This window comes from Schistocerca gregaria, chromosome 1, assembly GCF_023897955.1.
Source record: "Schistocerca gregaria isolate iqSchGreg1 chromosome 1, iqSchGreg1.2, whole genome shotgun sequence".
Lineage (NCBI taxonomy): Eukaryota > Metazoa > Arthropoda > Insecta > Orthoptera > Acrididae > Schistocerca > Schistocerca gregaria.
In genome coordinates, this window is record NC_064920.1 from 760,085,571 (window position 1) to 760,107,916 (window position 22,346).

Consider the following 22,346-nt stretch of genomic DNA (forward strand, 5'->3'; position numbering starts at 1 on the left):
AAAAATTATGGATGAGAACAAAGCATATCTTCTGTGTGAGGTAGCTAACAAAATTTTCTTGATTTAATTAACATATTTAGTTTCCAACAGACACTTTTCTATTATAATATGTAACTTAACTGGCATTACTTTCCTTAAGTTTCTCTTGCAGTATGGTATTTATAGAAAATTTTGTGTATCTGTGTATGAATTAATGCTGTTCCTCTCATTCTTGTATTCATTCCCCTCAAACATAAATCAGCTCGGAACACCTACCTACTGAATTACTATCACTACTACAATGACTAATTTTTAGCCATATAAATAATGTAACTGAACTGCAATTGTTAACAATTGCTTCTTTTACTGATGTTATAAGTTGAATATTTCTCTTTGCCACCCAAACTTGGACGACTGCTCCAACTCCCCTGGTATGTGTAGCATTAACTGAACTCCTTGCTGACTTTCCTGTCAAACTTTGCAAATGCTTGTTTCGTCATTTCTTCTGTTCCTTCTAGACAAGCAGTTTGCAGATCTGAAAGAAAGTGTATTGTATAGTTATTATATTTATCTGTCAATCTACTGCTGTTAAATAATATTTCACATTTTTATATACAGCTTTCTTATGGAATTCAGATTTATTTATTTGAATAGTTATGTTTTATATTTATAAAAGTATCGTATTATTTTGCAGGAACTTTGCTCGAAACTTAGATATGTACAAGAAACTCACCAGATTGAAACCACCAGCATCAGTTGGACATTTGGAAGAGGTATTTTGTTTATCACTTACTCTTTAATTTGTGGATTGCTGTATGTAAAAGCTGTCAACATTTTCCAGAGCACGCATAAAATAAAAAAAGCCAAGTCCATAAAGACCAAGACTGAGGGAGAATATCCCATGCCTTATGAATAATTGCATTAATTTAAGAAGGGACTTTGTTGTAAAATAAGTGCATTATTTTCCTCACTTAATTTTCAATTGGCTCTGGTTTTGAGTATATAATTAGTCCATTGTTCTTCCAGGAAGTATATTCCATTATTGAGGAATGATTCTAGAGAACTTATGTGATATCCATCTTCCTCTATCACTGCATATTTCCCAGTAAATTTGTGCCACAGATTCATAGTTTTCACATTAACAAAGGGCCTTTCATTGTTCTGTTTTTTTTTTTTTTTTTTTTTTTTTTTTTGCCCTGGCTTCTCCATTAGTTCTTCATCCACTTGGGTAAAAAAAAGTGTAGTTCTCCCCATTATTAATTTTTCCAGGATGAAGAATAAGGAGAATCCAATTTTCATCCAAGGAAGCACTACCAATAAATTCTTTAGCAAATAAAATCGAGTTTTTTGGTGAGGGCCACCTGTATGCTTTATCTCCATCTCATTTGTGATATGAAGTCATAAATACAGCAGAACCCCTCTAATCCGTCACCTTCGGGACCGGGACCATGGTCGGAACGAGAAAAAGGTCAGATTATCCAAAAACTATTTAAGAACTAAAAGATGTCTACAGTAATATAAAAAGATGCTTTTTACTCAGTGTTAAACAGTATATTAACTAAAAAACGTCTACACACACTATAATATGTATTGGTTTTAAAAGGAAAAACGACAAACAAATTACAGTACTGTACTGTACATAATAACGTATAAATGATATATACTGTAAACTAAAAAATGTTTATACCACTATATAAAAAAGAAATTTTTTACAAAGAAATAAACTACTGTACGTATAAACTAAGAAATGATTATACTGTATGCATTGTTTTTACAGTAAAAACGACAACAAATTACTTGGAAAAAATGTCAGTGATACATTTTTGACGAGTTTTCCAAGGATCAATCCAGCCTTCACTGGCAGCAAATTTACTTTCGGCTTCCAGCTTTTTGTGCAAAACTATTGCTTTTTCTTTGAGAATTGGCCCAGATATTGGAGTTCCTTTCCTTCTTTCTTGACAAAACCACATCCACAATGCGTTATCAAGCAGTTCAAGTTTAGGCTTTTTTAATGTTTTGCAACTTTTCAGAATGTTATCACCATCAATCGTAACTGTATAGGAGTCAATGTCTTTCCGATTCTTCCTCCAATCCTTAATTGTCGTAATGCCTACATTCAGTTTTTTTGCAATTTTTTGGAGCAAATCTCCTTCGTCTAGTCTTTGTAGCACTGCTAATTTTTCATTTAGTGAAAGAGTTATGTGTTTATGTTCGAATCCAGACATGTTGGAAAACAGACAACTGTACACACAATGAATCTATAGTCAAAATTACGGCGGACAACACAGAATAAAGCAAACAACGAATTTTTTTAATCGCAACAAAGGATAAAACTGCAACATAACGTACAGTATAACAATATGCACAACGATAGACACCGCAACAATGGCCCGACAGGGGTCCAGTCAGTGACAAGTCGGCACAGGCTCGGAGCCTCAGCATGGTCGGACTAACCGGAGTGACGGACTATCCAAGGTCGGATTAGAGGGGTTCTACTGTACATGCAAGTAATCAATAAGCAGACAAAACCAATTATTTTACACTCATAACAAATATTCTAATTTTCAATTACTTTTGGTCAGTATGTGGTATTCGTACTTCAGAAAGCTTTCTTGTAATTAATTCTTCTTCATATTTCCTCAGATGTTAAGTGTCAGCTGTTTCACACACCATTAAGTACTTTGAATCTCATTATCCGTGAGTGATTCCTTGATATCTACATATACAGCACTCAGAAAGCAGAAGATATAACCATCCTTTAACTTAAGTAATAATGGTATGGTAAAGGGAGATACATGTACTTAAACTTTTATGTAGATTACATATTGCCATGTTCTGTGATGGATGCAGTGTGATGTGTTTATTGTCATTGACTGGCAGGTTGTGGGTTGCACTGTAATTCATTGAATACTTGGATTGATTGATTGATTGATTTCTTTGTTAATCCATGTAACAATTTACATTGTGTGGATTTCATCAGCAAAATCATATACAATGCAATATATCTATAATTATACACATAAAATTAGTAGTTACACACATTTTTGAGGTATCTTAAATTAGTTTTATATCCTTATGTAATTTGTAATTTTCTTATAGTACTATATAATTTTGGATTTCATATTATAATTATTTCCTCATGTATTACAATGCAGGCTACTTTAATTGCACTACATGTTTTAATTCAGATAGTCCGTTACTGCGTAATAACTTTTATTTAATAAAAATTGTTTTAGTTTTGTTTTGAACTGTCCAATTGTGTCAATATCTTTTATTTTTTGGGGTAATTTATTATATAATTTAACAGCATTGTACAACAAGCTCTGCTGAGTTTTAACTTTATTTTTCTTCTCTAGATGCAAATTGTATTGGTTTCTAGTTTTATAGCTGTGTACTAAAGAATTTTTCATATAGCAGTCAATATTTTTTTTTTTACATACATAATACTTTGAAAAATGTATTCACAGGGGACAGTTAGGATTTCCAGCTTTTGGAAATGTTCAAGGCAGTGAGCCCTACTGCCACTATTGGTTATTATACGAATTGCTCTTTTCTGTATTTTGAAAACTATTTGAATATTTTTACTGTTGACTCCCCAAAATATTATTCCATAGGTAATACCAGAGTGGATATAAGAAAAATATACAGATCTGACACATGTAGTATCACACACTGCAGTCAGAATTCTAAGAGCATAGCATGCTGTAGCGTTTCTGTTACTAAATATTTTAATATGTTCTTCCCACTTTAACTGACTGTCAACATGCATACCAAGAAATTTTGTGTAGTCTACACATTCTATAGTTTCATTGTGTAACTTAAAGTTGTTATAGTGTGTTTTTTTGCAGACATAGAAGTTAACAGCATTTGTTTTTTTTTAAATTTAGTGTTAGTTTATTATTGGATGTCCACTCACGTACACTGTTTAGTGTTTGTTCGACTTTTTCTTTTAGTGCATCTGGTGATTTGTCACTGATTAGAACATTTGAGTCATCTGCAAACAATATTGTTTGTTCATGCTTGATGCTCTGTGGGAAGTCATTTATGTAAATGAGGAATAGTACTGGGCCAAGGACACTACCCTGTGGGACATCTATATTTACATAATTTGGGTCTGAAGTATACTTTACAATATAGTTTGACACACTTGAAATACGTGAGATTTCAGTTATCTGTCTTCTATTTTTTAGATATGACTGGAACCACTTTTTCACAAGTCCCCTTATTCCCAGTTCATCTAACTTATTTAACAATATGTTGTGGTCTACTGTATCAAACGCTTTAGTTAGATCAAGAAATATACCTGTTGTGTAGTTCCCTTTATCTAATGCTTCTAGAATGTGTTTTGTGAGGTGTGCTGTTGCTGATTCTGTGCTTTTCCCTGATCAAAATCCAAACTGGTCAACAGACAGTAAGTTGTATTTCTTTAAATAATTCATTAGCCTATCTTTCATAATAGTTTCTAATGTTTTTGCAAAGAATGATAGTATAGAAATTGGCCTATAATTTTCAATTTTTTCCTGCATCACCTTTTTTGATGAGAGGTAGTAATTTTGCATATTTTAAATGGTCTGGAAAGTAGCCCTGCTTGAAAGATTGATTTATAATATCAACCAAAGGTGGAAGTAGGCTCTTGATACAGTCCTTAATTATAAAAATGGGGACTTCATCCAGACAAGCTGAGTTTTTGTTTTTCTGTTTGCTGACTGCTTTATAGACTTCTTCCTGTGTTGTAGGGAATAACACCATTTAGTGTGATATACCATTATTTGGCTTTTTCACCTGAGGAGCTGTTAGAAAATTTTCCTGTCATTTTATTCCTATGCTACTAAAATAATCATTTATATTGTTTGCCAAATATATTGGGTCTTTTATTAGAGACCCTTCTTCTTTGATTTTCAAGTTTGACAGATTCATTTTCCTGGTACCAGTTTCCTGCTTCACAATCTTCCATACTGCCTTATTTTTGTTTTCAGCAGAGAGCACCAGTTTGGAGGTATGAGCTCTCTTTGCTACAAGCAATATTTTCCTATATGTTTTCCTATATCTTTTATAAAGAGTAAGAAAGTAGGAATAGTTTGGCTGTGTTTAATGGAGCTCAGGTACTTTAGTGTTTCAGAAGATTTTTTGATTCCTTTTGTGACCCACTTGCTTTTTCCTGCTGTTGATAATGGACATAATACTTTAGGAAATGTTTCTTCAAAATTTAATTTAAACAATGTCATGAAATTTTTGAATTGTTATTTGCATCTACCTCTGAGTATACTGAGTCCCATGTTTGTCCTGCTATCTGTTTGGTAAACTCATGTCTATTTTGTTTAGAAAAAACTCGTCTGTAAATATGCATTTTCTTTGTTTCTTCTGGAGCCAATTTTAAATTAATGATTTGACCTGAGTGATCAGATAATCCTAGCTCTGCTACCACCACCTCACAGTTTTCTTTGCCTAAATCTGTTAATACATGATCAACAGCTGTCTTTGAGTATATTGTTATTCTGGTTGCACTATTAACCATTGGAACTAAATTGAAACTTTGAGCAAGACTTTGTAAAGAGTCCCATGTAGAATCAGGATTCAGTTTATCCACATTTAGGTCTCCACATATGAGAATGTGGAGTGGATATATTGTCAAGAACATGATTAAGTTTGGAGAAAAAGATGTTGAAGTCTCCACTAGGAGATCTGTATATACATAAGATGATCAAATTCCTACACCTGTATTGGTCACTGATTTCAACTGCTGCCAGTTCAAAATGTTGCTCTTCACTGATTACACATAAATTGTTTCTGGTCTTATACTGATAATTTTGTTTTACATAAATACAACACCCTCCACACTTCATAGAAGTCCTACAGTATGCACACGCTAAATTATAAGACTGAAAGACTAATTGATTAATTTCAGCCTCATAGCACCAATGCACAGTGAGACAAACAACTGAGCACTCTGTAGACTCCAGCTCCACTTCTAGCTGTTGGGTCTTATTTGCTAGGGAACATATATTTTGGTGAACAACTGTTAAGTAATATTTTCCAAAACTATTTGCATTCCCACTTTTTTTCATTTTAATGTCGTTCTGTTTTGGTTCAACTACTTCCTTATTATGATTACACTCACGTTTTTTGTTTGCATATGGTATTCTTGGATAGTCACCCCCTGCAGACCATATTAGTTTCCCTTATTTTTTATAATTTTACATAAGTCCAGGAGCATTTTACTGAAAGTCATTGCACCTAGTCTGTTTAGGTGCAGGCCATCCCTACCCAGACATTTGTCGTCGAGAAATTTATTTGGGTCAACAAATACAACACCAAGTTCGTTGCACAGTTCCCTGATGCCAGTGTTTATTTTGTTTGTATACATGTTACTCACTGATCTTCTTTGTAGAATTCCATTCATAACATTTCTGGAACTTGTAAACAAACATTTGGCTGACCGAATTACATTACGAATATCATTTATGATTTCTTCTTGTCTGCTGCTTCTAATAGAGTTTGTCCCTACGTGAATTATCACGCCTTTAAAATTTGTGTTGGAATCATTGTTGGTTTGGTTGGATTTTTCTGTGTTCCTAATGTTGTTGAAATGTTTCACAATCTGCTGTGGTCGGATTCCGGGGCGAACATCGACTTTACAGTTTGGAATCATTACATTTTTTAACATGGAATCGCCAATAACAAAGATATCTCTTTTGTCGATCTGTTTTTCTGGATTGCTTTCACATTTATCTTTTTTCTTATACGTCACAGTTTTCCACTTATATTTGCTTACAGATTTACCGCACGAATTGTTTTCTGCCACTGTTTTCACTGGGATTTGCATATGTGAGTTTACACGGGTTTGTTTACTTCCCAATAACAGAGTTTGCATACGGGAGTTTATTGAATTTCCACATGTTTCGCTTTCTGCCACTGATTTTGCTGGAATATGCACATGTAAGTTTTCACGGTTTCGTTTTTTGCTCGCGAATGGAGTTTGCACACAAGAGTCCTCACATTTGTTTGTTTTGTTCTGTAATGGGTTTCCACATACGCAGCTTGCCCATTCACTTTTTAGCTTTGCGTTTTCTTCATTCAGAGACTGGATGTCTTTTTCGACAGTTCCGATATCACTATGCAGCACTTTAATTATTTCTTCTTTTGACTTTATGGTACTTACAAGTTCTGATGTTTCCCACTGCAAACAGTCGGTGCATGTCCACGGAACTTCGTCACTAATGATGCCAAAAATTGCACTTTACGCATAAGATTCCTTTTATCACATGTTTTCTGCATTGCTTACATGTAGAACCACAGATTTTTTCCTTTTTGGTAGAGACAGACGTGTCGTTACACTTTTCCTTCGGCGCCATCTTGGCGTTCAGATAACCAGCCTTGCACACAGAGTTTCAGTGAATCACACAATTTGCAGTATGGCCCCCAGAACTGATCATGGCCCCTGGGTCCTGAGTCAAGTGGAGGGACTGAATCAGAGACTTCAGAGGTTCTGTGACAAGATAAACTGTAACTCCCTGGACTTCGTCTGGTGTGCAATACACATTATGTAATTATCTGACTGTGTACAAAGTGCACACAAGAACTTTCTAGATTAGAACAACTCTTCATCAAAACCAGATGATGATAGGTGTAGGAAAACCAGAAGTACCAGTATGAGATAGAAAGAGGTGAGAATATTAAAATCCTAGTGATTAACTACTGAAGCATTTGCAAAATAATGTCAGAGTTCGAAGTGCTCCTGAAAAGCAGTTGAAGCTCACATAATACTAGGTATAGAAAAGTAGTTGAAACCTGAAATTAATACCAGTGAGATTTTTGGGGGAAATTTAAGTGTATATCAATAGGATAATCAATGGAAAATGGAAGTGGTGTGTTTGTTGCAGTAAAAAAACTCAAATCCAACATGACAGAAAGCAAAGCTGAATGCAAGATTGTTTGGCCAAGTCTCATTATCAGGGTTGGGCATAAAATGGTAGTTGGATCCTTCTATTGTGCACCAGACTCGTCTTCCGATGTAACCAAAAACTTAAGAGAAATCCTCATTTCACTTGTACATAAGTTTCCGAGCCATACTCTGATCATCAGTGGAGACTTTCGTCATCCAAAAGTCAGTTGCAAAAATTGTACTTCTGTTAGCGGTGGGTGTGATAAGACTGAAACATCACAAAATGCCTTCTTTGAAAACTACCTGGAACCAATAGTTTGGAACCCCACTCTTGATGAAAATATATTGAATATGTTGTTGTTGTGGTCTTCAGTTCTGAGACTGGTTTGATGCAGCTCTCCATGCTATTCTGTCCTGTGCAAGCTTTTTAATCTCTCAGTACCTACTGCAACCTACATCCAACCTACATCCTTCTGAATCTGCTTGGTGTATTCATCTCTTGGTCTCCCTCTACAATTTTTACCCTCCACACTGCCCTCCAATACTAAATTGATGATCCCTTGATGCCTCAGAACGTGTCCTACCAACCGATCCCTTCTTCTGGTCAAGTTGTGCCACAAACTCCTCTTCCCCCCCAATTCTATTCAATTCCTCCTCTTTAGTTATATGATCTAGCCATCTAATCTACAGCATTCTTCCGTAGCACCACATTTCGAAAGCTTCTATTCTCTTCTTTCTTAAATTATTTATCGTCCATGTTTCACTTCCATACATCACTACACTCCATACAAATACTTCCAGAAACGACTTCCTGACACTTAAATATATATTCAATGTTAACAAATTTATCTTCTACAGAAATGTTTTCCTTCCCATTGCCAGTCTACATTTTATATCCTCTCTACTTCGACCATCATCAGTTATTTTGCTCTCTAAATGGCAAAACTCCTTTACTATGTTAAGTGTCTCATTTCCTAATCTAATTCCCTCAGCATCACCCAACTTTATTCGACTACATTCCAGTATCCTCATTTTGCTTTTGTTGATGTTCGTCTTATATCCTCCATTCAAGATACTGTCCATTCTGTTCAACTGCTCTTCAAGGTTCTTTGCTGTCTCTGACAGAATTACAATGTCATCGGCGAACCTCAAAGTTTTTATTTCTTCTCCATGGATTTTAATACCTACTCCGAATTTTTCTTTTGTTTCCTTCACTGCTTGCTCAATATACAGATTGAATAACATTGGGGAGAGGCTACAACCCTGTCTCACTCCCTTCCCAACCACTGCTTCCCTTTCATGCCCCTCAACTCTTATAAATGCCATTTGGTTTCTATACAAATTGTAAACAGTCTTTCGCTCCCTATATTTTACCGCTGCCACCTTCAGAATTTGAAAGAGAGTATTCCAGTCAACATTGTCAAAAGCTTTCTCTAAGTCTACAAATGCTAGAAACATAGATTTGCCTTTTCTTAATATAGCTTCTAAGATAAGTCGTAGTGTCAGTATTGCCTCCAGTGTTCCAATATTTCTACAGAATCCAAACTGATCTTCCCCTACATTGGCTTCTACTAGTTTTTCCATTCATCTGTAAAGAATCCATGTTAGTATTTTTCAGCCGTGACTTGTTAAACTGATAGTTTGGTAATTTTTCACATCTGTCAACACCTGATTTCTTTGGGATTGGAATTGTTTTTTTTCTTAAAGTCTGAGGTTATTTCACCTGTCTCAAACATCTTGTTCTCCAGATGGTAGAGTTTTGTCAGGACTGGCTCTCCCAAGGCCGACAGTAGTTCTAATGGAATGTTGTTTACTCCTGGGGCCTTGTTTTGACTCAGGTCTTTCATTGCTCTGTCAAACTCTACACGCAGTATCATAACTCCCATTTCATCAGCATCTACATCCTCTTCCATTTCCATAATATTGTCCTGAAGTACATTGCCCTTGTATAGACCCTCCATACACTCCTTCCACCTTTCTGCTTTCCCTTCTTTGCTTAGAACTGGGTTTCCATCTGAGCTCTTAATATTCATACAAGTGGTTCTTTTTTCTCCAAAGGTCTCTTTAATTTTCCTGTAGGCAGTATCTATCTTACCCCTAGTGAGATAAGCCTCTACATCCTTACATTTATCCTCTAGCCATTCCTGCTTAGCCATTTTGCACTTCCTGTTGATCTCATTTTTGAGGCGTTTGTATTCCTTTTTGCCTGCTTCATTTACTGCATTTTTATATTTTCAACTTTCATCAATTAAATTCAATATTTCTTCTGTTAGCCATGAATTTCTACTAGCCCTCGTCTTTTTACCTACTTGATCCTCTGCTGCCATCCCTCAAAGCTACCCATTCTTCTTCTACTGTATTTCTTTCCTCCATTCCTACCATTTGTTCCCTTACGCTCTCCCTGCAGCTCTGTGCAACCTCTGGTTTAGTCAGTTTATTTAGAACCCATCTCCCTAACTTCCCACCTTTTTGCAGTTTCTTCAGTTTTAATGTACAGTTCATAACCAGCAGATTTTGGTCAGAGTCCACATCTGCCCCTGGAAATGTCTTACAACTTAAAACCTGGTTCCGAAATCTCTGTCTTACCATTATATAATCCATCTGAAATCTGTCAGTATCTCCAGGCTTCTTCCATTTATGCAACCTTCTTTTATTATTCTTGAACCAAGTGTTAGCTATGATTAAGATGTGCTCTGTGCAAAATTCTACCAGGCGGCTTCCTCTTTCATTTCCTACCCCCAATCCATATTCACCTACTACGTTTCCTTCTCTCCCTTTTCCTACTACCAAATTCCAGTCACCCATGACTATTAAATTTTCTTCTCCCTTCACTATCTGAATAATTTCTTTTATTTTGTTATACATTTCTTCAATTTCTTCATCATCTGCAGAGCTAGTTGGCATATAAACTTGTACTACTGTAGTAGGCGTGGGATTCGTGTCTATCTTGGCCACAATAACGCATTCAGAATGCTGTTTGTAGTAGCTTACCCGCATTCCTATTTTTTTATTCATTATTAAACCTACTCCTGCATTACCCCTATTTTTTTATTCATTATTAAACCTACTCCTGCATTACCCCTATTTGACTTTGTATTTATAACCCTGTACTCGCCTGACCAAAAGTCTTTTTCCTCCTGCCACCGAACTTCACTAATTCCCACTATATCTAACTTTAACCTATCCATTTCCCTTTTTAAATTTTCTAATCTACCTGCCCAATTAAGGGATCTGACATTCCACGCTCTGATCCATAGAACGCCATTGGATATAATGCCATCAAATAGACCTGACCAATATGAAGATACATTGAAACTGATGTAAGTGACCTTGATGTGGTTGTGGCAACAATAGTTACCAAAATGCAAAGGACAACTAAAACAAGCAGAAAGGTATATATGATCAGTGAATTAGATAAAACTGGGAGAACTTTTTGGGACAAATAAGGCTTACAGCTAAGTTAATTCGAGCAACCAAATGGACCTTCACACAAAACCAACTAACCCAAATCAATGAGAACTTTGCTAAGAATAACACCAGAGATTTCTGCAGAACCTTCAAGCAGACACTTTGAAAATACAATCTGCCAGGCCTCCACTTCAGAGACTCTCAGGACAAAATAGTTTTTAATAAGAAGGACCTGTTAGCTCAGTACTTAATAAAAACCTACTCAACTGTGATCCATCCAATGAAGACTTTGAATACAAACAACCCCACCAAACCTAGACTCACTGCCTCCTTCATTGGAAGAATTTGGACAAATCATTCAACTCCTTAAGAATAATAAAGCAGCTGGAGAGGCCTCTATCATTACTGAACTCTGTAAGTGTGCTGAAAGCAATGCTATGGGGGGCAAGCTCACTGAGATCATCCAGAACATCTGGGAAACAGAGAAATTACCACCTGATTGGAGCATTGCTCTGATCCATCCACTTCACAAAAAGGAAGATTTTACTGATCTGAACAACTACTGCAAATTTCATACAAGATCCTCTCCAAAGCATTACTAACAAGGGCAGAAGATCAACTGGTTAGTCAACTGGGAGAATATGAGGGAGACTTCAGGAAGACCCGATCATATGCTGAACACATCCTCAACTCTAAAACTGTACTGGCATACTCCAAGAAGAGAAAATGCAAGGTGGTTGTGACCTTTGTTGATTTCAGGAAGGCCTATACTCCGTTGATAGAGAAATGCTTGACAAAATTCTTCAGGAACTACGACTAGACAACCAAACCTGCAGACTCATTCTAGAAACCTTGACCAACACCCATTCCAAGCCAAACTTTAGAGGTGAGATCTCAGAAAGCTTTGAGATAAAACCTAGAGTGAGACAAGGGCATGGTCCCTCCTCATTTCTCTTCAACTGTGTTCTTGAAAAGGTTGTGAGAGAATGGTGCGAGGAACTGGCAAGTTTGGGTGTTCAGAGTGGTGTCTACCTGGGCTGTAAAATCGAAGGACTGATTGTAGATTGCCTGGCTTTTGCAGATGACATGGCACTGATTGCCGATTCTCTTGAAACAGCAACAATGCAGGTAAACTGCCTCAGAAAACAGGCACGGAAAATGGGTCTTCAAGTATTGCTGGAGAAAACAAAGTTCTTCACAAAAATCAAAGAAGCTAACAGAGAGATGTTACTAGCCCAGGGAAACATCAAAAGAACTGAGAAGTTTAGGTATCTCAGTGAATGGAAAGAACCTAACTTATCAGAGAAAACGTCATTATCAATGAGAATCAACAAGTTGGAACTAGCCTATCAACTGACTACAAACACCTACAACAAAAGACGCCTGTCATGCAACCTGAAACTTAAACACTACACCTAAGTCATTCGACCAAGAGCCCTGTATGCCTTGGAATGTCTTTCCTCGAACTGGAGAGATCTGATTGAGAAATTGGAAGTCAGAAAGAGGAGAATCCTCAAGGAGATCCTAGGCCCATTAGAAGAAGATGGGAAATTCAGAAGGTGACATAACTCAGAGCGACCAAGAGCCCTGTATGCCATGGAATGTCTTTCCTCGAACTGGAGAGGTCTGATTGAGAAATTGGAAGTCAGAAAGAGGAGAATCCTCAAGGAGATCCTAGGCCCAGTAGAAGAAGAAGGGGAATTCAGAAGATGACATAACTCAGAGCTCTGTGAACATAACGAGCGGCTCTCTGACTGTGCGAGAAAAAGAAGGGTAGATTCCTATAGTCATGTTGCAAGATTGTCTCCAAACAGATTGACCAACCATCTGTTCATGTTCTGGCAAGACAAGAAGGCTTGCACCACTTGGCTGACAGAAACTGAAAAGGACATTAAATAACTGGGGATAACTGATCTCCAGAAGAGACAGTCTCTGAGACATACCCTGAAGGACGCGCGAGGATTTCGGGAAAAGCCCCAAAGGAAAGATACTCCTGGACAGAAGAAAGGAAGGAGTTACATAAGCAGTGGATGCGACAGTACTGGGCAAAGATCTAACCACAACTGTGGAACAAGTGTGTCCAAAGTTGGCCTATTCGAAACAAGAAGAAGAAGAAACTAGATAAAATATCGGTAGAATCATATCTCAGTGAGGAACTTGAAACATTCAACACATTACAGGAGCACATAGAGGTACTCTGGCTCAGGTTTAAAAGAATAGTTGACTATGTAGTGGACAGATATGTGCACAGTAGAACAGTTCATAATGCAAGTTACTGTAGGTGTAAAACAAAGCATGGGATTACAGGTATAGAGATCGTAAATGAAACGTTTTTGGTTGCCAGGAAAGCAATTTGTGAAGTCTTTAGTAACTGCTCTGGCAGAACATTGTGAACTTACCTTTCACAAAACCCAAAAAAATTCTGCTCATGTGTAAAGGCTGTTAATGGCACCAAAGTTAGTGTCCAGTCACCAGCAAATAAGACAGAAAATGAATTTAAGATAGCAAAGCAAAAGCTGAAGCACTTAATGCTGTTTTCAAATGTTCATTTAGAAAGGAAAACCCAGGAGAATTCCCCTAATTTAATCCTTGTACCACTGAAAATATGGATTAAATAAGTAGTAGTGTCTGTGCTGTTGAGAAACAGTTGAAATCATTAAAATTGATCAAAGCTCCAGGGTCTGATGAAATTCCTATCAGATTCTATACTGAATTTGTGGCTGCACTACACCCTCCTGTAACTGCACTCTGTTGTATATCTCACAAACAAGAAAAGATGCCCAATTCTTGGAAAAAAACAGAGGTCCCACCTGTCATCAAGAAGGGTGGTAAAAGTGATCCACAAAAATACTGTCCAATATCCTTGACATCAATTTGTTGTAGAATCTTATAATATATTCTGAGCTGAAACATAATGAGATATTTTGAACAGAATAATCTCCTCAATGCCAGCCAGCATGGATTTGCAAATATTCATCATATGAAACCCAACTTGCATTTTTCTCACATGGCGTACTGAAATTCTGATTCAAGGCAACTAGGTAGATGCAGTGTTTCCTGATTTCCAAAAAGTATTTGACTCAGTACCACACTTTTGATTATTGTCGAAAGTATGATCATATGGGGTATCAAGTGAAATTTGTGACTGGATTGAGGTCTTTTTGGTAGGAAGGTCGCACCATGTTATTTTGGTTGGGAGTCATTGTCAGATGTTGAAGTAGCTTTGGGTGTGCCCCAGGAAGGTGTGTTGGGACCCTTGCCATTCATATTGTATATTAATGACATTGCAGGTAATATTAATAGTAAAATTAGTCTTTTTACAGATGACACAGTCATCTATAGTGAAGTACTATCTGAGAGAAGCTGCATAAATATTAAGTTGGATCTTGATAAGATTTCAATGTGGCCCAAAGATTGACAATTTGCTCTGAATGTTCAGAAATGTAAAATTTTGCACTTCACAAAACGAAAAAAAGTAGTATCCTGTGAATATAATAGCAATTAGTCAGTGTTGGATTCAGCCAACTCATACAAATACATAGATGTAACACTATGTAGGGATAAGATCATACGGATGCTGTCACACGGGTGGTAGTCTTTTGTTTATTAGAGGAATCCTGGGGAAATGCAATTAGTGTACAAAAGAGATTGCTTCAGATGTCTTGTGTAACTGGTTATAGATTATTGCTCAAATGTGTGAGACCTGTACTAGATAGGATTAACAGGGGATATTGAATTACGTAGGAATAAAGGAGACAACTTACTGAAGTGCTGTGTCATCTGTAGGTACTCAAACAAAAGGTACAGAGCTTTGCTAGCTTTCCGAATGCACTTCATTTTTCAAGCTTGTAGGACAAGTGTGAAAAAGGAAGTTCATTCTGAAAGCTAGCAAAGCTCTGTACATTTTGTTGTGTATCTATTGATGACACAGTGCTCCTGCCTCTTGGTTAGTCATCTGATTTATTCCTAGATAATTTGTAATTTTCAATTGCAGGCTACTGAATGTATACAGAGAAGGGCAGTTGAATCATCTCAGGTTTGTTTAATGCATGGGAGAGTGTCACAGAGATAATGAAGGAACTGAATTGACAGACTCTTAAAGACAGACGTAAACTGTCTGGAGAAAGTCTATTCACAGAGTTTCAGGAACTGGATTTTAATTATTACTTCAATGATATACTACAACCCCCTTTGTGTTACTCACAAATGGATGCACTTCTTGGTGATTTGCAGTGTGTAACTGTAGATGTAGATGTAGAATACCCTTGGATTTGGACTTGATTGTGGTTTCAGTGTGACAATATTGTGTATGATATGGTCATCTTAGAGGCAACTTTCTTTTAACAATTCATCTTGAATTATATGTAGACAGTAGACTGCTTGGTTTTTGGCTGGTTCACTAGAATAGTATTCACAAAGACTATGCAGGTCTGTCTAGAGTTTGAAGGAATACCACAAGCTACCAGCTTATATAACATGAGAAGTTCGCAATGAACATTTCTTCAGGATAAAGTGTAGGATTTCATTATCATAGCTGCTTCCATAAGCCACACAAATTGCTGGAGCCTAAAACAGAAACTGCGTTTAAGTACCTCTTACAAAAGCTACCTAGTAGAGTCTAGTTTTTATATGTCCATCCTTTTGATTGGAGATTTGAGGGACTTTGGCCATTCACTTATGTAATAAAATGGAACATCAACAGCCATCTTTACGATGATATTTATTACACGGCTGCTAGTTTTGTTACTTCAGTACACCATCTCTAGGCCATAATTGACGCTGATGGGGTTAACTCTAAACATGTACATGATTCCTCAGTGCCCAACACATATGAACTGGTTGCCACAGACCACCTGTAACAACAATGTTGTATCTCCAACCATCAAATACCAAGTTGGTAATTGATGATTGGAAACACAACACTGTTGGTTACAGGTAGTATGTGAAAACCAGTTAATATATGTTGGGCACTGAGGAATCATGTATATGATTAGAGTTAACACCCTCAGTGTCAGTTAAGGGCAGAAGACGGTCAACTGAAGCGAAAAAATTGGGAGCTACTTAATAAATAACATCATAGGGATGGCTGTAGGTGTTCCATTTTATTACATGGAGAAGTCTAAGTCAGCACTTTTATGGGGCTGATACTCCCTGAATTTGTGGCATATTGATAAAGCCACACATGACCCTTGGAGTTTTCTACGTGGTAAAAAAGTCATGGAAGCCAGCCATTCTGGCTGATAAAGTGTGGCTGTGCATGGAGTGTGTTTTGCTTCTCTAATTACTCACAGACCAAAAGGACATCAACTAATGCTAGAGAGAGAGAGAGAGAGAGAGAGAGAGAGAGAGAGAGAGAGAGAGAACTAAAAGAAGAACACTAAATTTCAGTTACATGATAAATTCCACAAATCTAAAGGCTGTGAATTCACTATGTTCTTAGGGATTACAGTTATGAATAACTTAAATTGGAAAGATCACATAGATAATATTATGAGTGAAGCAAACTAAAGATTTATTGGTAGAATACTCAGAAAGTGCTACAAGTCTGCTAGAGAGACTGTCTATCCTCTTCTGGATTGCTGCCATATGTTGTGAGATCCGCATCGATGGGACTGACAGAGGACACTGAAAAAGTTCAAAGAAGAGCAGCTCATTTGGTGTTATCACAAAATAGGTGAGAGTGTGCCATGAACATGGTACATCAATTGGGGTGGCAATCACTAAAACAAAGGTGTTTTTCATTGCAGTAGGATATTTTCATGACATTTCAGTCACCAGCTCTCCTCCAATTGCAAAAATATTCTGTTGGTGCCCACGTACACAAGGAGAAATGATCATCATGGTAAAATAAGAGAAATCAGAGCTTGAACAGAAAGATTTAAATGCTCGTTTTTCCAGCTTGCTGTTCAAGAGTGCAGTGATAGAGAAATACCTGGAAGGGGCTCTGTGAACCCTCAGGCAGGCAATTAACTGTGAATTACAGAGTAATCGTGTAGATGTAGATGTAATGTAGATGTAGATGTAGATGTAGATGTAGAGAGAGAAAGAGGAAAGCAAGTACTAGTAGTTGTCAAGGCTGCCTGCTGGTAGTACTCATCAGATTCGCAAATAAGTTTGGATGATCAGTGCAACTGGACTGCTGATAAAGGCTGAGTAACTGCAAAAACCTACATTCATATACAAGAATGTGTTCAAACATGAAAGAGTCGCATTAGAGAAATCTCTAAAAATAAAAACAACTAACAGTTATAAGACAACACTACCTTTGAATGACAGATGTCTTCACAAAAAACTGATTTAACAGAGTTGCATAACAATTAAACTGCAAGAAGAATGAAGCTTAATGGAAACAATGAAATTACAAAACAATAGTCCAAATTTAGTGTCATTAACATCATGAGTGTATCAAGAAAGGTAAATCATGAGCTACGTACAGATCAGACAAACTTTTGTTTTGAACTTCAACAGTCAAATTGTCTCTGAATTCATTGTTGCCGGCTTTATCTGTGCAGTCTTCATCTGTGCAACTTACAGGTCCACATAAAAAACCCATTGTGATGCTGAAAAAGCCAAAGTTTTGATCATAGCATGCTGATGTATTAGAACAAGAAAACATGTGGTAAGGCAGTCCATGATGCAAAAACATTGTCTGTTTGCTGAGTATTGTGTCACTTCTAATGATGAGCCCCTTATGTTAAGCATAGAGTGACTTGTTTACTTATTTGAATAAAAAAAAATAAGAAATAAAAAATAAAAATGTACACCATGTGCTTAAATGTGAGAGGCGTGCTAAGTACCACAGGCAGCTTTCTGATTTCTTTACAGTATATCTGAAAATGTTGATACAGAAAATTACTATATCTACACACATTCAAGCTTGTGATACTGGGACAGCTAGTGGCAATTGCTAAGATAAACTAGCTTACAACTTATGTCTTTTGTCATTCATAGGCAGTATTAGAAGAAACCATTTTAAATACTAATAATCCTTTTAGAGAAGAAACTATTTCAGTCATACAATGCAGTTAGTCCATCATATATTGTAAAAGCAAATATGGAGAGATCTCTTTCAGAAGTAGAAAATACATGCACATTAACACAAGCAAACTCACAGACAAATGACTACACTTGTGTATGTGTGAGCTGTGTTTGAATGAATGTGTGTGTGTTTTCTACTGTAGCAGAAGGCCTTTTGGCCAAAAGCTTAAATGTATATCAGTCTTTTCCTTATGCCTGTCTGTGACTCAACATTGACTCTATACAGTGCGCAGCAATCTATCCTTTTTTATAACAAAGAAATCAATAAATTTTTGGCAATATAATGAAACTGGATATATAAAAAAATTTGCTCATCAAGCATTGGGAGAACACACATGTAAAAGAAGGTAATAATTAGGAAGCTTTCCCTGGCTCCTGCCTAAGGCAGAAGGATTAAAGGGCAAGGAATAGGGGTGAAGGAAAGGGACTGGAGATGTCTAGGAAAAGGGGTAGATTTCAGAAAAGTCACCCAGAGCTGCTGGTCAGGGGAGACTTACCAAATCCACCATTTTTCCTAGACCTCTCCAGTCCTTTTCCTTCACCCCTCCCTCCTTCCTTGTCCTTTGATCCTTCTACCTGAAGAAGGAGCCACTGGCTCCAAAAGCTTGCCTAATTATAATATTCATTTATGTGTATATTCTGCTGTCACTTGGTGAATACCTTTTTATCCATCCTATTACATTATAATTTATCCTGTTCATAATACTGTTGTTATTCCCTTGCGGGTTTTCAATTATTCAAATATTGTGAGAAAATTAGTAACACAGTGAACAGAGCAAGTGCAGATGCCCATTATACCACACTGGATGTGCCACAGGGGCAGATGATTACCTTCCAAGTCAACCTTTGGTGCTTGCAGTTTGCCCTCTGCTTAAAGATAGATAAATTTAACTAGTAATATGGTCTCCACATACCCGTGACACAGCAATGGGTTCAGATTCATAAACAGGAGCTTACAGTAAGTTAGACCATTAGTGAAAAGAAGAGCAGTGAATTAATGTCCTCAGAAAACTTATTTCAATGACATTATACCCATGTGTTAATAGATAATAAGCTCTGCAGAAAAGAGTGTCTCAGTGGTGAGAGAGCTGAAACTAGAGTGGCGATGTTTTTGGCAAATAAGTACATCACTCATAATCTCTTCCCACTGGGACCAGCATTGACTACAGTGGTGCATGTACCAAATAAGGTTAAAGTGTATTTCCTGTACCAGCTACTTAATGAAGGTTTATTGCTTCTGTGTGTTGCCAGTATTTTCATTTAGAATTACATCTGGTTATAGCTTTAGAGTTATGTAGAATTCTTATGTCTCCAGGACATTTAATGTTTTTCATCTTTATCTGAGTGCAAAAATTAATTAGTGCTTTATTCATTAATAGTGTGCTTTATTCATTAATAGTGTGCCCGTCTTTTGCACAATATTTAGATAGCCAACTCAGTTACCAGCTTCAGGTTGGAATATTACTTCCAAAGTTAGCTATATAAATTATACTGTTCCATTCTGCAAAATTTCCAGATGGTTTTAAATAACATCTGCGATAATGTCCCAGGGAAAATTTAATTATAAGGTTTTAAGTGAAACATTCAGCATGGGTCATTAAAATTGCGTTGTTTGGCACACTTGGTCTTTAAGAACCTATTATGTTGGCGTGTAAGTTTGTTGTGTTTTTGTTTTGCATGTTGGAATTCCTGTTGATACGGGTTTATTTATGGATTGTGATTTTATATTTGTAGTTCACTGTTGCCATTTGAGGTTACATAGTGTCAGTTTGTCATTTGGAGATAGTGAGTGGAGCTGTGGATGCTAGAACATGGAGTGCCAAGTGGAGAAATTGGGACATTTCTGACATGTTCTTCTGTTGGAGTTCAGTAGCATGGTAGCAACTGTGGAGGCAGCCAAAAATATTTGTGCCACATGTGACGATAATGCCATTGGACAGAGCACAAGAATAAAATGATTTTATTGTTTGGAGAAGGAGCATTTTGACATTAGTTACTCTACATGTTCAGGACAACTTTGAGGTTTGATGAAGATAATTTATAAATGAATTATTCCACAGTGAACCATATCAGTGTACTCAAGAACTGGTAAATGTAATGAACTGTGGTCATTCCACCACCATGCAACATTTGCATGCAGTGGGGAAGGTTCAAAAATTGGGTGTATAGGTATTGCATGCTCTTAAGCCAAAATCACAAAAGTCAGTGGGTGGCAATGTGTGTATCTCTGTTTACTCATCGTTAGCTGGCTCATGAACAACACCAACTATTCCTGTCCTTTATTCTTACTGGTAAGTAGAAATGGTATCTGCCTGCTAACATAAGGAAAAGAAAGAAATGATTGAGCCCAAACAAAGCAGCAACTCCCTACACAAAACCTGGGAGCATCCACCAAAGATACTTTTATGCATCTGGTGGAACAGCAATGGTGTAGTGTACTATGAATTGCTTTCCTTAGGTGTAACCATCACTGCTGACATTTATTGCCAACAACTGTGACATATTGCAGATGCAATCCAAGAACAATGACCAGGAAGACCGTGTGAAGTGTTACTTCTCCATGATACTGCCTGCTTGCATTCTGCTAAACTGACAAAATACATCGTATAGTGTTGGTTTGGGAAGTCATTCCACACCCACCTTATTCATGCGATCTTGCACTCTCAGATTTTCATCTTTTCCTTTCTTTATTGAACAACCTTGAAGATACTTCCATTCCAGATGAAAATGAACTCTGAAGATGCCTTGACAAGTTCTTTGCCTCAAAACAACCTTATTTTCACAGTCTTAGAATTGAAAGAGTTTCCCCAGCATTAGTAAACTGTTGTTAATAGTGCGGGAGAATATGTTATTGATGACTAAAGCCTCTGCTACATGTATCAGATGCGTGTCTTTTGTGTTTATTAAATTTGTGGAAAAATGCTCCGAACTTATGTGCTAACCTAATATTTTATACTGTAAGTCTCTTTGTGGTAGGAAATAATTACAAATAACAAATAAGTGAACTTATCTTTTCACATTGTCTCATTGATAATCTGAAGATGATTGCAGATATTGTCATGTAATGGGGCAGATTCGCATTCATTTCGACTGATATACTATATGCTGTTTTCAAGTTTATTTTCTTGCAAAACATTTCTTAAAAGTTCCTTATGACATTGCAGACAACAAAAATAAATCTTTTACTAAGCTCTTTATAACAAGAGTGTGATCTAAAACAATTGAATGCATCATTGCAGGATGTGTGAACTGACTGAGAACATAAACCTTACTGAATACGCAGTTGGCACTATGCATCTATTTATAAGTTAATGTTTGGCACCAGAAAGTTGTACAATAATATGCTTTTCTGATTACAATATTTTTCTGATTAAAATAAAAATTTTGATGAAAGTAAATATTTGACTGCTTTCAAATGTTAATTTTTGTTATTTAATTTGAAATTTGTATTCTAAACTTCTCGAATCTGCAATTTTGTTTTGTAATATTGTTTTGAAAGAACTGTTTTATAATTCAATAAGATACTCCCCTCATCTACATACAACAAAGTGTTTTCAATAAAGTGAGTTGATTTAATTAACTTTTGTCCATGGAGAAATATTTGTGTTTACTCTCCTTAAATCAAATGCTTTCACTAAAACTAATTACATTCATTCAAATGAGTGACATCTACATTTTGAAATATGGATGTGAATCTATTATGTTCCAAAGGAAACCATTGTAATTTTGTACATTTTGTTGTAGTTCATTACAATCCAATAAATTGTGTGATTCAGAAAGATAATATAGAATATATACTGGCAGCTATTTATCTGTGCTTGTTTTTTTTAAAAATAAGCAATGAGATGGCAAATGTTTGTTATAAATACTGTGTTTATGTATTGTGTCTAACATTTCTGATCCATAATAACTGAAATAATTATTTCTATGTTACCAGTAGCATCATGTAATATCTTTACAAATTTGTATTGGAAAGTGGGCATGACACCTGGTACTGACTACTACATTAATGGAATCTTGCCTACATCCAGACAGATTT

The 22,346-nt window shown here is 36.4% G+C and overlaps 1 protein-coding gene across 1 annotated transcript in view; it reads left to right on the forward strand.

Annotated features, from left to right (window-relative positions):
• The window catches only part of LOC126267969 (ATP-dependent 6-phosphofructokinase-like), a 368,583-nt gene that overhangs the window by 222,419 nt on the left and 123,818 nt on the right, over positions 1-22,346 (forward strand). Inside the window, exon 8 of the mRNA XM_049973318.1 lies at positions 674-752. Coding sequence (XP_049829275.1) covers positions 674-752 — 79 coding nt within the window. The remainder of the gene's footprint in view (positions 1-673; positions 753-22,346) is intronic.